The 15,000-nt window shown below is 40.7% G+C and overlaps 1 protein-coding gene across 3 annotated transcripts in view; it reads left to right on the top strand.

Annotated features, from left to right (window-relative positions):
• LOC106879922 (PAS domain-containing serine/threonine-protein kinase) overlaps positions 1-15,000 on the top strand; it is a 95,080-nt gene that overhangs the window by 9,213 nt on the left and 70,867 nt on the right. Inside the window, exons 2-3 of one of the 3 annotated variants that reach the window (XM_089341884.1) lie at positions 9,748-9,847; positions 12,010-12,268. In XM_089341884.1, coding sequence (XP_089198010.1) covers positions 9,748-9,847; positions 12,010-12,268 — 359 coding nt within the window. Of the gene's footprint in view, positions 1-9,722; positions 9,848-12,009; positions 12,269-12,577; positions 12,947-15,000 lie in introns of those variants that run through there. The other 2 variants (XM_089341885.1, XM_089341886.1) reach the window with 2 other exon arrangements.

Raw genomic sequence — 15,000 nt, 5'->3', positions numbered from 1 at the left:
ATTTGATTGTTTAACCAGTGAGGAGATTTGGCAGGCAGAAACTGGAAGAAGCCTGTCATAGTCTATGTGTGTGTTTGTATTGTCTTCTCTTGCCGTCGTATGATAGTTGTAGATGAGTGTCACTGTCATAGATGCAGTGTCGTTTGTTTCCAATATTCTGCAAGAACATATCTGCCCAAATATGTCTGCCTCAATAGGTGAGGGTTGGCTGCAGTACATTTTTTTTTTCTCCTGTCTGGTACTTATTCTGTTGGTTTCTTTTGTTGGACTGCCACCTCGCTACCTTGGTAATAATGGTAATAATAGAAGTGGATAAGGCGGCGAGCTGGGAGAAATGTTAGCACGCCAGGCAAAATGCTTAGTGGTATTTCGTCTGAGGTCAAATTCTGCTGAGGTTGACTTTGCTTTCATCCTTTCAGGGTCAATAAATTAAGTACCAGTTGCGCCCCACTTTTCTTCGACGCCCACTTGGAACTTTCCACTGCTCCCCGGGGGAAAAGGGGTGCAATACCACTCACTTTGGGAACTACTGCTCTACATGTTGAGCACCCATAGTTCCCATTAAGTACTCTTTTACTTCATATCAACTCGAGGCCATTTCCCTAAGTCTTTGGAAAGAATTCACGATGCAGGAAAAACATTTGAAAAAAGGTTTTCTGAAATTTATAAATTATATATAAAAAATTTTTTAAATCTTAAATAAAAAACTCTTTAACTTGTTTCAGTTTTAAAGCTGCTGTCATGCTGGAGCACCACTGTTAAATTAAGAGAAACTGTCTTCATATATTGCAGCTGTATTGAAGACTACTTCTAAAGACTGTTCCATTGATTGGATCATCCTCGTAACCAATGGAGTGCCAGTTGAATACAGGAGTGTGTATATGTCTATTTATATAGTATACGCACAGGAGTGGCTGTGTAGTAAATAGCTTGCTTACCAACCACATGGTTCTGGGTTCAGTCTCACTGCGTAGCACCTTGAGCAAACGTCTTCTACTATAGCCTCGGGCCAACCAAAGCCTTGTGAGTGGATTTGGTAGACGGAAACTGAAAGAAGCCTGTCGTATATATGTATATGCATATATATATATGTATGTGTGTTTGTGTGTCTTTGTTTGTCCCCCCCACCATCGCTTGACAACCGATGCTGGTGTGTTTACATCCCTGTAACTTAGCAGTTCGGCAAAAAGAGACCGATAGAATAAGAACTAGGCTTACAAAGAATAAGTCCTGGGGTCGATTTACTCGACTAAAGGCGGTGCTCCAGCATGGCTGCAGTCAAATGACTGAAACGAGTAAAAGAGTAAGAGTAAGAGAGTATATGTGTGTGTATAAATGCGTACAAGTGTGTCTGTCTTTGTGTACAGATGTGTGTGTGTATTCAGCTATACCGTTACTGCCATTATTTAAGTACACCTCACATAAGCGATCGTTTCCTTAGTAGACTGTTACCATTTCTTGGTTAAGCAGACAACTGTCTGCCTGACTTTTGTGTGTGTGTATGTGAGAGAGAAAAAGAGGAAATAATGTCATGATAACAGCTGTGATGTAATATTGTAGTCATGGTAACACTATGGATGGATAATTAATTGTTAACGATGACAGCCATAAATTAATGAAGTCAGCTGTAAAATTTACTGGGTGTTACTGTGTATGGTGATCATTGCCTCATTATTATTAATTAATAAGGCCGTGAGCTGGCAGAATCAGTTGCACGCTGGGTGAAATGCTTAATGGTATTTCGCCTGTCGCTACGTTCTGAGTTCAAATTCCGCCGAGGTCAACTTTGCCTTTCATCCTTTTGAGATCGATAAATTAAGTACCAGTTTTGTACTGGAGTCAATCTAATCGACTGGCCTCCTTCCCCCCCCCCAAATTTCAGGCCTTGTGCCTATAGTAGACAGGATTGTTATTATTAATAATGATAATGGTTTCAAATTTTGCCACAGGGGCAGCAATTTTAAGGGAAATAATGCTAAGCATTTCATCCGGAGTGCTAACAATTTTACCAGCTCACTGCCTTAATAATAATACTAATAATAATCATTTGACGTCTGCTTTCCATGCTAGCATGGGTTGGACGATTTGACTGAGGACTGGTGAAACCAGATGGCTACACCAGGCTTCAATCTGATTTGGCAGAGTTTCTACAGCTGGATGCCCTTCATAACGCCAACCACTCCAAGAATATAGTGGGTGCTTTTACGTGCTACGGGCACAAAGGCCAGTCAGGTGGTACTGGCAATGGCCACTCTCAAAATGGTGCATTTTACGTGCCACCTAATAATAATAATAATAGTAATAATAATAATAATTTTTGACACAAGGCCAGCAATTTGGGGAGACACGGAAGTCGAATTCAGAGCGACGAGTAGGCGGCGGAAAGACTAGTACTTATTTTATCAATCCAAAAAAGATGAAAGGCCAAGTCAACCTCGGCGGAATTTGAATTCAAGATGTAAAGACGGACGAAATACCACTATGATAATAACAATAATAATAATGGTGTGCATTGCTTTCTCACTCAGTAATAATAATGATGATTTCAAATTTTGGCATAAGGCCAGTAATTTCAGAGGAGTGAGCTTCACAGGCAATGGCAAGAGACCAAGACCATTGGAGATATGCTGTGATTGAGAAGACCCAGCAACTAAAGTGAGATCGCAGTTATGGCCGATACCAGTGTTGCATGTCCAACCCATTTAAAAGTACCCTTGATGCATCAGGCGATATATGCTTGAGAAGACTTGTTGAGTCAAGTAAAACCAAAACCCTATCTCATTAGAACAAGGTCATCTGCATACAGTTGACCTCAATTGAATTTGAATTCAGAACATAAGACAGACAAAATGCCACTTAGTATTTTGCCCAGCATGCTAACAGTTCCGCCATTTTGTCACCTTAAAACAAAGTTGACCTTGACGAAATTTGGACTCAGAATGTTGCTGAGACCCCCCCCCCCCTTCGGTCATGACTGACCATGGGATTGCACCTAGAAAGTTACCCTCCAAAGCACAAGTCCAGACAAGGTTGTTTATGGAAGACCAGTGGTCACCCATGCATACCAGCCTCTCCTCTCCACGCCACCAGTGTTATCCAAGGGAAAGGCAAAGGCTAATACACCTTGGCACCAGTGACGTCGCAACTCATTTCTACAGTCTGAGTGAACTGGAGCAACATGAAATAAAGTGTCTTGCTCAAGAACACAACACGCAGCCCGGTCCGGGATTCGAACTCACAACCTCACGATTGTAAGCTTGATGCTCTGAGCCATGCGCCTTCAGAATGTAAAGACTGATAAAATGCCACTATGATAATAATAATAATAATAATAATGTTATGTGCTGTTCTCTCGCTCAATAATGATGATGATGATTATTATAATCTTTTCTGCTCTAGACACGAGGCCTGAATTTTGGGGGAGGGTGCAAGTCGATTACATCAACCCCATTACTTAGCTGGTACTTAATTATTTATTGACCCTGAAAGGATGAAAGGCAAAGTCAGACACGACGGAATTTGAACTCAGAACGTAACGACAGATGAAATGCTTCTAAGCATTTTGCCCAGTGTGCTAATGATTCTGCCAGCTCACTCCCTTAATAATAATAATAATAAGCTTTTCTACTATAGGCACAAGGCCTGGAATTTTGTGGGCAGGGGATTAGTCAATTACATTGACCCCAGTGTTTCACTGGTACTTAATTTATCGACCCTGAAAGGCAAAGACGACTTTGGCAGAATTTGAACTCAGAATGTAAAGACGAGTGGAATGCTGCAAAACATTTTGCCATTCTCCTAGCTCACCACCTTAATAATAATAATAATAATAATAATAATAACAGTAATAACAAAAACACAGACAGCCCCAACCCAACTCTACCGCCAGCTAAATTACTTCACTTAAGAATGGTGTCACTCATTTATAAAGATAACAATCTCACTTGGGTTCCCACATTCTCCTTGTATGAAACTTCTGAAAAATGTTTCTTCTGGAATGTTAATGTTTTCTATTCATTCTAAACATGTGTCTAGGTGTGGCTGAGTGTATCTGTGCTTGTTCATCTGTGCATATGTATTTCCGAATCAGCATTGAACAGCATTACAATTTATCGGCATTTTTTTTTTGTAACCTTTTGTCTCATGGCAATATAAAATTTCTTAAAGCTTCATCCTTTAGCATTTAAACTGACCATTTCAGGCCAAAATTATTCTACCTGTTCAAACCAGCTTTCTAGTATTACATCATGCCTAGTTGTTTATATTAATTTTTAGTATATGCGTTAGCATTTTGCTAAATCAGCCATAAATTGTTTTGGTAAAAATATACTGGCAGACGGAATTAACCAAACCATCAACCATTTGAGCAGCCACTACTGATGATGCCTAAGGAATAGGTGAAACTAGGCCTAGTCTGGTGATTCTAGAAATGGTCATAGGGTGGTTACCTCTCCTGTCAGTGTATATATATTGCTCTTCTTACCACATTAAGAGATTTTTTAAAACTCTTATTTCTAACAATGTAGGTGCTTTGGTTCCCTTAGTGACACTTAGTGATGGTTAAATTCTTCTTATATATGTATATACAGGGTGTCCACAAGGTCTGGGTACATGGAGTAAATAAAATCATAACATAAACAATTAAATAAAAGAAATAATAATTTCTTAACGTATGTGTTAATCCCCCATGTACCCAGACTTTGTGGACACCCTGTATAGACAATGTTTCTTGGGGCTAAATAACAGTAACATTCATCCCAACCAGGACTGCCACATTATTTTTCTGCAATGTATGGATAATTTATCCTGATCACGCTATTTATAGCATTATCATGCGTTTGAGAAATAAATTTATTTCTGTATCTTATAATCTTTACTACATGTATGTGTGTGTGTGTGAGAATCAGTTGGAACAGTAAAAATCTGATAGTGTGACAGGAACAGGTGTCTTGCTGTAAAGAAGATACATGGCTACCCGAACTGGAAAAAAAAAAGAGATGGGAGACAATTAGGTAGAAGAAAAATTAGATGTTAGGGTGCAAGAGGGAAAAATTGCACTGGTATGGTCATGTAACGTGTATGGGGGAATAGGGAGCTGGGTAACGAAGAGCTAATTGATCCAACTGGAAGGAATCTGTTGTTGGAGAGAAAGACTCATGGAAGATGCTGGAAAATGTAGTGAGCTCTGATCTCATGGTATTGAACATTACATGAAGACAAGAGATGGCAACAAATGTTTAATGTTCTCTGCTGGATAAGACCATGGCTAGTATAGAAAAACAGATGTAAATTATTGTGTGTGTAGGTGGGATTCTGTTGACACATTGAGTCCTTGAATGAGACGCTTTATTTTATGCTGATCCAGTCAGCTGGTGAAAATGAGATGTACCTGTAATTCAAAGGGCCAGCCTTGTCACATTATCTGTCACACTGAATCATTAAGTGTATGTGTGTCTGTGGGGTGCTCAGCCACTTGCACGTTAAATTTCACAAGCAATCTCTTCCATTGATTGGATCAACTGGAACCCTCGTCATCATAATTGATGGAATGCCAGTTATGTGTGTATATGTTTATGTATGTGATACAGACGCACATATACATATGTGTATATATATTTCATCATCATCATCATCATCATCATCATTTAACGTCCATCTTCCATGCATGCATGGGTAGGACAGTTGACAGAAGCTGGCCAGGTAGAAGACTACCCCAGGCTACTGTGTCTGTTTTGGCAGGGTTTTTACGGCCAGATTCCCTTCCTTAACACCAACCATTCTGCAGAGTGGACTCAGTGCTTTTTATATGGCATGGTTTTTAATCCCATTTTTTCTTTTATATATATATATATATCATCATTGTCGCTTAACGTCCGCTTTCCATGCTAGCATGGGTTAGACGGTTTGACTGAGGACTGGTGAACCAGATGGCTGCACCAGGCTCCAATCTGATCTGGCAGAGTTTCTACAGCTGGATGCCCTTCCTAACGCCAACCACTCCAAGAGTGTATATATATATATATATATATATATATATTTTATTATTTTATTTGTTTCAGTCATTTAACTGCGGTCATGGTGGAGCACCACCTTTGAATCAAAGAAGTCGGCCTCAGGATTTGTTCTTTTAAGCCTGGTACTTATTCTATCAGTTTCTCTTGCCAAACCGCTAAGTTATGGGAACCTAAACACACCAGCATCGGTTGTCAAGCGGTGGTGGTGGTGGTGGTATGGGTGTGTGGGGGACAAACACACAAAGACATATATATATATATATATATATATATATATAGGCATAGGAGTGGCTGTGTGGTAAGTAGCTTGCTTACCAACCACATCGTTCCGAGTTCAGTCCCACTGCATGGCATCTTGGGCAAGTGTCTTCTATTATAGCCTCGGGCCGACCAAAGCCTTGTGAGTGGATTTGGTAGACGGAAACTGAAAGAAGCCCGTCGTATATGTTTATATATATATATATATATATATATATATATATATATACATACATATATATATATATATATGTGTGTGTGTCTGTGTTTGTCCCCCTAGCATTGCTTGACAACTGATGCTGGTGTATTTATGTCCCCGTCACTTAGTAGTTCGGAAAGAGAGACCAATAGAATAAGTACTAGGCTTACAAAGAATAAGTCCCGGGGTCGATTTGCTCGACTAAAGGTGGTGCTCCAGCATGGCCGCAGTCAAATGACTGAAACCAGTAAAAGAGAGAGATATATATAACAGGCCTGCGCTAATATATATATATAATGTGCATTTGTGTGTAATGTGTTGCATATTTGTAATGTGTGTGTATTATTGTTGTGGTTGCTTAAAACTCAGATCAATTCTGATCAAGCAGTCCTATAACGTAGACATTCAAATCATTCCAATTGTGACCATCCCAACATTTTTCTTCTCAGGCATTGTCTCGAGCCACTTTATCTGACATGTTCTTAGAGTTGATTTTTGGGAAATTTGGCTGCTATTTCTTGCAAGTTAAGCAACTATGTGGTGTCTCCTTCATTGTGTGTGTATATGTATGTGACTATTTTCTAGTCTTGTAGCTGTATTGTGTGTAATGCGTGTGTGTATGTGTTAGTGCTCTGTGGAGTGATTGGCATTAAGAAGGGCATCCAGCCATAGAAACCATGCCAGAGCTGACAACAGAGCCTGGTGCAGCCACTGGCCTTACCAGCTCTGGTCCAACTGTCTAACCCTTACCAGCATGAGAAATGAACATTGATAATGATAGTGATGATGATGTATGCAGTGTAGATAATGTGTGCATGTGTATGAGTATGTATATATATATGTGTGTATGTGTGCATGTTTATATATGTGTATGTATGTATATCTACATGTATGTGTGCATTTTTATAGGTGTATATGTGTACATATGTGATGTGTGTATATGAATATATATATGTGTGCATGTTTATGTATGTCTATATATGTGAAGTGTGCATGTTTATATAAGTGTATATGTATGTGTATATATGTGATGTGTGTATATTTCTGTATATATCCTATATGTGTGTGTATGCCTATTTGTAAAGAGATAAATCTAAATATTTATCACCTTCAACTTGTGATAGTCACTGTTTTAAGCTTCTTGATCAAAGCTATCCACAAAACCTGCTGCCAGAATTTCAACTAAACATTAATAGCAACGAACATCAATTTATTATCTCTGTCTCACTGTTAAGCTCTGCTTGAGCCAGGATTTGGCATAGATCTAACAAACAATTGGCATTGATCCACACACAACCTGCACACGCGCTCACACACACACACACACGCACACACACACAGAGTACACATATTGGTCAGGTTAGCCAAGTCCTGAAAACCATAATTGTACCATCTTGACTTCAATGCACTGTGTGTATGTATCAACATGTTTGTGCATCTTTGTGTATATATGATTGCTTGTGTGTATGTACATGTATATATATATATATATATATATATATATATATATATATATATATGTATATCGGTGCAGGCGTGGCTGTGTGGTAAGAAGTTTGCTTCCTGACCACATGGCTCTGGGTTCAGTCCCACTGTCTGGCTCCTTGGGCAAGTGTTTTCTACTATAGCCTTATGAGTGGATTTGGTAGACAGGAATTGAAAGAAGCCTATCATATATGTGTGTGTCTTTATATCTGTTTGTTCCCTGCTTCTGCTTGTTAACCAGTGTTGGTGTGGTTACATCCCTGTAATTTAATGATTTGGCAAAAAGAGACTGAAAGTATAAGTATCAGGTTGAGAAAAAATGTACTGGAGTTGATTCATTTGTCTAAAATTCTTCAAAGCAGTGCCCAGAATGGTCACAGTCTAATGACTGACACGAAAATGAAAAAGATATACATATATAGGCTGTGTAGTAAGTAGCTTGCTTACCAACCACATGGTTCCGGGTTCAGTCCCACTGAATGGCACCTTGGGCAAGTGTCTTCTACTATTGCCTCAAGCCGACCCAAAGCCTTCTGAGTGGATTATGTAGACGGAAACTGAAAGAAGCCCATCGTATATAGATGTATGTGTGTGTGTTTGTCCTCCAACATCGCTTGACAACGAATGCTGATGTGTTTACGTCCCTGCAACTTAGCAGTTCGGCAAAAGAGACTGATAGAATAAGTACTAGGCTTACAAAGAATAAGTCCTGGGGTCGATTTCTTTGACTTAAGGCAATGCTCCAGCATGGCTGCAGTCAAATGACTGAAACAAGTAAAAGAGTATATAGGCTGTGTAGTAAGTAGCTTGCTTACCAACCACATGGTCCCGGGTTCAGTCCCACATCGTGACACCTTGGGCAAGTGCCTTCTACTATAGCCTCGGGCTGACCAAAGCTTTGTGGGTAGATTTGGTAGATGGAAACTGAAAGAAGCTCGTCGTATATATATTTGTGTATATGTTTGTGTGTCTGTGTTTATCCCCCCACCGTCGCTTGACAACCGATGCTGGTGTGTTTACGTCCCCGTAACTTAGCGGTTCGGCAAAAGATACCTATAGAATAAGTACTAAGCTTACAAAGAATAAGTCCTGGGGTTGATTTGTCCGATTAAATGCGGTGCTCCAGTATGGCCGCAGTCAAATGACTGAAACTAATAAATGACCTGACCTTCTGTTCAAACTGCCCTTGTTTGACAACAGGTCTGGTTAGAATGAAGCTACTGATAAGATTGCGAAACTAGATCCTTTTTCTATCCCCAGTTGCAATTTGGCACCAAAAATGGGTATCTCAAGGATTTTCCTGAGATAACCATTTTAAAGAAGAGTATCCAGTTGTGAAATCCATGTCAAAACAGACACTGGAACATGATGCAGTCTTTGGACACGTCGGATCCTGTCAAATTGTCTGATCAATGACAGCATGGAACATGGTATCAAATGATGGTGATTGAACAGGATGAGTATCTAGGTAAGTTTGCAAGAGTTTGAAAGGAAAGTAAGAGATGAATAGAGATGATGGAAGGCGTGAATGCAGTGAATGGTGAACAGAGGGGAAGAAATGGATGCCGTGCCTAGACTTGGATCTTATACCCAAGTTATCCCATTCTACAAATGCAAATATTGTGATTCCAAAATCTGAAATGCTTCCAGATTCAAGGAATTTTTTGAGTAAAGATTTATCTGCCATGTGTAGACTAAACAAATGTTTAATGGAAATCTTTCACCAAATATTCAAAATGTGTAATTTTTCTTTTTTTTCTCCACAGTTTTAATTTTGATTTTTCTTCCTAGATCCAGCATTCCATTCTATGATTACCACCAACTGCCTACAAAAGGTATCACTCAGTCTTGTGATTACATTAACTCTTGGAAATCAAATACAGGTAAAATGGTAAGTCACACACACATATGCACTCTCTCCCCGTCTCTCTCTCTCTCCCTCTCTCTCTCTCATTGCAAGCAAAACTGGAGAGTCATTTTCATTCTCTCATTCTCCAGTCATTCAAACGTGACCTTACAGGGTGCTGGGGGAATTCAAGAGTTAATAATATTCAATCATAGTCACCCATATTAACCCTGTTATATACTTCAGCCTAGTATTTCTCTTATCTCTCCCTGAATTAAGTTGTGAAGTATGAAGGGTATAGCATAAACAACACTTGTTTTTAAGGGTGGTGCGCACAAACATGAAGCTACATACATACTAGGTAGATTCGAAAGTTTTGGGGGATTTTCACTGATCTGTTTTGTCAACATGTATCTCCATATTATATCATTAATTTGATGCAATCTGTTCAATCATTGCTGAATCATTTAGTCTTTATTTTCATAGGCATAGGAGTGGCTGTGTGGTAAGTAGCTTGCTTACCAACCACATGGTTTTGGGTTCAGTCCCACTGCGTGGCACCTTGGGCAAGTGTCTTCTTCTATAGCCTCGGGCTGACCAAAGCCTTGTGAGTAGATTTGGTAGATGGAAACTGAAAGAAGCCCGTCGTATATGTGTATATATATATGTATGTGTGTGTATATGTTATGTATCTGTGTTTGTCCCACCCAACATCACTTGACAACCGATGCTGGTGTGTTTAGGTCCCCGTAACTTAGGGGTTCGGCCAAAGAGACCGATAGGATAAGTACTAGGCTTACAAAGAATAAGTCCCGGGGTCGATTTGATTCAACTAAGGCGGTGCTCCAGCATGGCCGCAGTCAAATGACTGAAACAAATAAAGGAATAAAGAAAGAAAGAATATACAACTTATAAACATTGTTTATTCTTTATTTTACATCTTAGATATTGAGAGGTGGGAAAATTGCAATTAGTCCATTTTACACCAGTGTAAAAAAAGGACCGAGTAAAAAGACAATGGCGAAAAAAAATAATAATAATATGCAAGGCCCCAGAAACTGTCAATGAAGTTTGGGTACAAACCTAGTTCAGATGTTTCAAGGAAGTCAACACCAGCCTCAAAGCTAAACCAAAGTTAGGGTGACCTGTTGTAGAAAATAAGGTGGCCTTTTTAGAAATGGTTAAACAACATCCAAGCACTTGTACATTGTTGGCAGAACTTGTTCTCTACAATTGGTATCTCCATAAGCTCAGATTTGTGAACAGACACTTGAGAAATTCTCATGACCTGACCAATGTCTAAGCTTAACAATGTGTGACCATTTGCAAACAACTGCTAACAAATCCTCGAGATGCCCATTTTTTGGCATTGACTTGTAACTGGGGATGAAAAATGGATCTATTTCCATAATCCTAATGAGAGAAAGCAGTGGCTTTGTTATAGCTCGGCTTCAAAATCTTTCAAACAGTTTGAATAGAAGATCATGTTCAAGAGGGGTTATACTTTGATCAATGATGCTCTCTCTCTCTCTCTCTCTCATTCGCTCACTCATTAACTCCTTCACTCTCAACTCTCTCTCTCTCTCTCTTCCTTCCTTCTTTGCACTTTCTATCTTTCACTCATACTGACTCTTTCTCTCTCTTCCTTCCTTCCTTCCTTACACTTTCTGTTTTTCACTCCAACTGACTCTTTCTCTCTCTGATTCTCTCACTCATTGACTCCTTCACTCAACCCTCTCTCTCTCTCTCTCTCTCTCTCTAACTGAATCACTTATTCACTCTTTCTCTCTCTGATTCTCTCACTCATTGACTCCTTCACTCAACTCTCTCAGTCACACTGACTCTCTCTCTCTCTCTCTCTCACTGAATCACTTATTCACTCTTTCTCTCTCTCATTCGCTCACTCATTGACTCCTTCACTCTCAACTCTCTCTCTCTCTCTCATCCTTCCTTCTTTACACTTTCTGTTTTTCACTCCAACTGACTCTTTCTCTCTCTGATTCTCTCACTCATTGACTCCTTCACTCAACTCTCTCTCTCAGTCACACTGACTCTCTCTCTCTCTCTCTCTCTCTCTAACTGAATCACTTATTCACTCTCTCACTCACTGACTCTTTTTCCCACTCTCACCCTCATTGACTCTCTCACCGACTCTCCTTCTCTTGCCATTTCTCGCTGACTCTCTGCCCCTCTCTCTTTCCCACCAGCCAACGTCCAGTGAAACCGCAGTCTCCTCCGGCCGACCTAAGACTGACCAGTTCCTTTGTCAGGATCATTATGATTTACATGCAGCTGCGGAACTTGCTGGGTGCAGGTACAACAGCTGCAGCAGCAATGAATCCTTTGAAAACAACCAATCTTTTCCAAAGATCAGCTTTCCCAAGAATCGTGGGTGTCAAAAGACAGCCGGTCAGAACCATACTGCGTCTGCTAATGAACTTGGTGCACCTTTTTTCACTGACACAGGTAAGGTTTGCAGTGTGTGTGTGCATGCTTGTATGTATGTATGTGTATGGATGTCCAGATGTGTGTATGCATGTGTCTAAGTATGTGTGTATGTATGTGTGCATATGTGTCTGAGTGTATGTTTGTGCATGTGTGTGTGTGTGTGTGTGTGTCTGAGTGTGTGCGTGTATATGTGTGTGTATGTGTGCGTGTGTATGCATATATGTGTCTGAGTGTATGCATGTGTGTCTGTCCAGATCAATCTTGATCAAACATGATTAAAAACATTTCATCTCTCTTATTTTTTTTCTTCTTTTTACTGCCCACAAGGGGCTAAACATAGAGGGGACAAACAAGGACAGACAAAGGGATTAAGTCGATTACATCGACCCCAGTGCATAACTGGTACTTAATTTATCGACCCCGAAAGGATGAAAGACAAAGTTGACCTCGGCGGAATTTGAACTTAGAACGTAACGGCAGATGAAATACCGCTAAGCATTTCGCCCGGAGTGCTAACGATTCCGCCAGCTCACCACCTTTCATCTCTCTTGGTGAATTGACAGTGTTGTTGGAGCATCGGATGGGTGCCTTGTGGTATTTGGCTTTGAATCCCACCATGTCACCATTTTACCCGAATGCAAACAGCTGAAATGAGGGATCCTGCAAAAGATCTCTGGAATAACATAACTTTACAAGGTGTGTATTTTTTTTTGCTCATGGATCAGGTAGTCTCTTGTGGAGGAGCTATTATTTCTCCATATTGAGAAACCCAGCTCTGGTCCTACAGTTTTATTCTTTTACTTGTTTCAGCCATTTGACCACAGCCATGCTGGAGCACTGCTTTGAAGAGTTTTCATCAAACAAATCCACATTAGTACGTATTCCACCAGTCTCTTTGGCTGAGCCACTAAGTTACAGGGATGTAAACACACAAACACTGGTTGTGAAGCAGTGATGGCGGAGACAAGCGCAAACACACATAAATGTATACATGTATGTATGTATATCATCATCATCATCATCCTCGTTTAACGTCCACTTTCCATGCTAGCATGGGTTGGACGATTTGATTGAGGACTGGTGAAACCAGATGGCTACACCATGCTCCAATCTGATTTGGCAGAGTTTCTGCAACTGGATGCCTTTCCTAACGCCAACCACTCCGAGAGTGTAGTGGGTGCTTTTACGTGCCATCGGCACGAAGGCCAGTTAGGCGGTACTGGCAACAGCCATGCTCAAAATGGTGTATTTTACGTGCCACCTGCACAGGAGCCAGTCTAGCGGTACTGGCAACGATCTCGCTCAAATGTCTTTACACGTGCCACCAGCACAAGTGCCAGGAAGGCGACGCTGGTCACAGGTGCCATCACGATTTCGCTTTCACTTGCCCCAACAGGTCTTCGCAAGCCGAGTTTAGTGTCCAATGAAGGAGACGACGTTCGTCGTCGTCGTTTAACGTCCGCTTTCCATGCTAGCATGGGTTGGACGATTTGACTAAGGACTGGTGAAACCAGATGGCTATACCAGGCTCCAATCTGATTTGGCAGAGTTTCTACAGCTGGATGCCCTTCCTAATGCAAACCACTCAGAGAGTGTAGTGGGTGCTTTTACGTGTCACCCGCACAAAGGCCAGTCAGGCGGTACTGGCAACGGCCACGCTCATCTCGCTCGAAAAACCTCATGTGTCACCCGCACAAGAGCCAGTCCAGGGGCACCGGCAACGATCTCATATACAATGGGCTTCTTTTCAGTTTCTGTCTACCAAATCCACTCACACGGCTTTGGTCAGAGGTGAGAGTAAAAGACACTTGCCTAAGGTGCCATGCAGTGGGACCGAACCCAGAACCATGTGGTTGGGAAGCAAGATTCTTACCATACAGCCACTCCTGCGCCTATATGGTTAAAATCTTGAAACAAAGGATTGCAGGATGGATTTTTCAAGCTGAGCCAACTGACAAGAGATCTAGGAGTAGACCAAGAACAAGATGGCTGGTAATATCCGTAGCTTCAATTGTCATCATCATCATCGTCATCATCGTTTAACGTCCGCTATCCATGCTGGCATGGGTTGAACAGTTTGACTGAGGACTGGTGAGCCAGAAGTTGCACCAGGCTCAATCTGATCTGGCAAAATTTCTACAGCTGGATGCCCTTCCTAACGCCAACCACTCCGAGAGTGTAGTGGGTGCTTTTACGTGCCACTGGCACACCTACCTGAAATTGAACAGCATGCACTTAGAAAGGACCAGCAAAGATCTAATTGTGGCTTTGTTATCATGTTAAATCTCTGCCACCCCAACCTTACTGAGAAGTTTTCAGGCCTTTATGTCTAAAAGCAGAGACAATGCATAATTATATAATAATAAACCAAACTTACTGTGCAATAGCTTTTGTACTTATTGGCAAGATATCCAGGCTCACTTTCAGCAGTTTTAATAAAAGCAAAATCTTCTAAAATATCAATGTTGATGACGTAGTTATGCTTGGGAAACAAAGAACCTGACTTGTATTATGCCGTTACTCATTTACAACCATCAAAGGGCATCTAGACAAGAGCAGACAATCACATACATAAATAACAGGCTTTTTTCAGTTTTCATTCACCCAATCTACTCATGGGACTTTGGTCAAATGACATCACCCGGAAGTTGACTAAGCAGAACTCTGGACTTTGCTAAAGCAAAAATATTTGACCAAAACATCCATGAGAAAAACGAATGACATCATCAAATTTATAACCAATCAAAACT

The sequence above is a fragment of the Octopus bimaculoides genome, chromosome 25 (assembly GCF_046866305.1).
Source record: "Octopus bimaculoides isolate indiv1 chromosome 25, ASM4686630v1, whole genome shotgun sequence".
NCBI classification, from domain to species: domain Eukaryota; kingdom Metazoa; phylum Mollusca; class Cephalopoda; order Octopoda; family Octopodidae; genus Octopus; species Octopus bimaculoides.
Note: the sequence above shows the minus strand (reverse complement) of the source record. Positions and strands in the feature narration are given on the sequence as shown.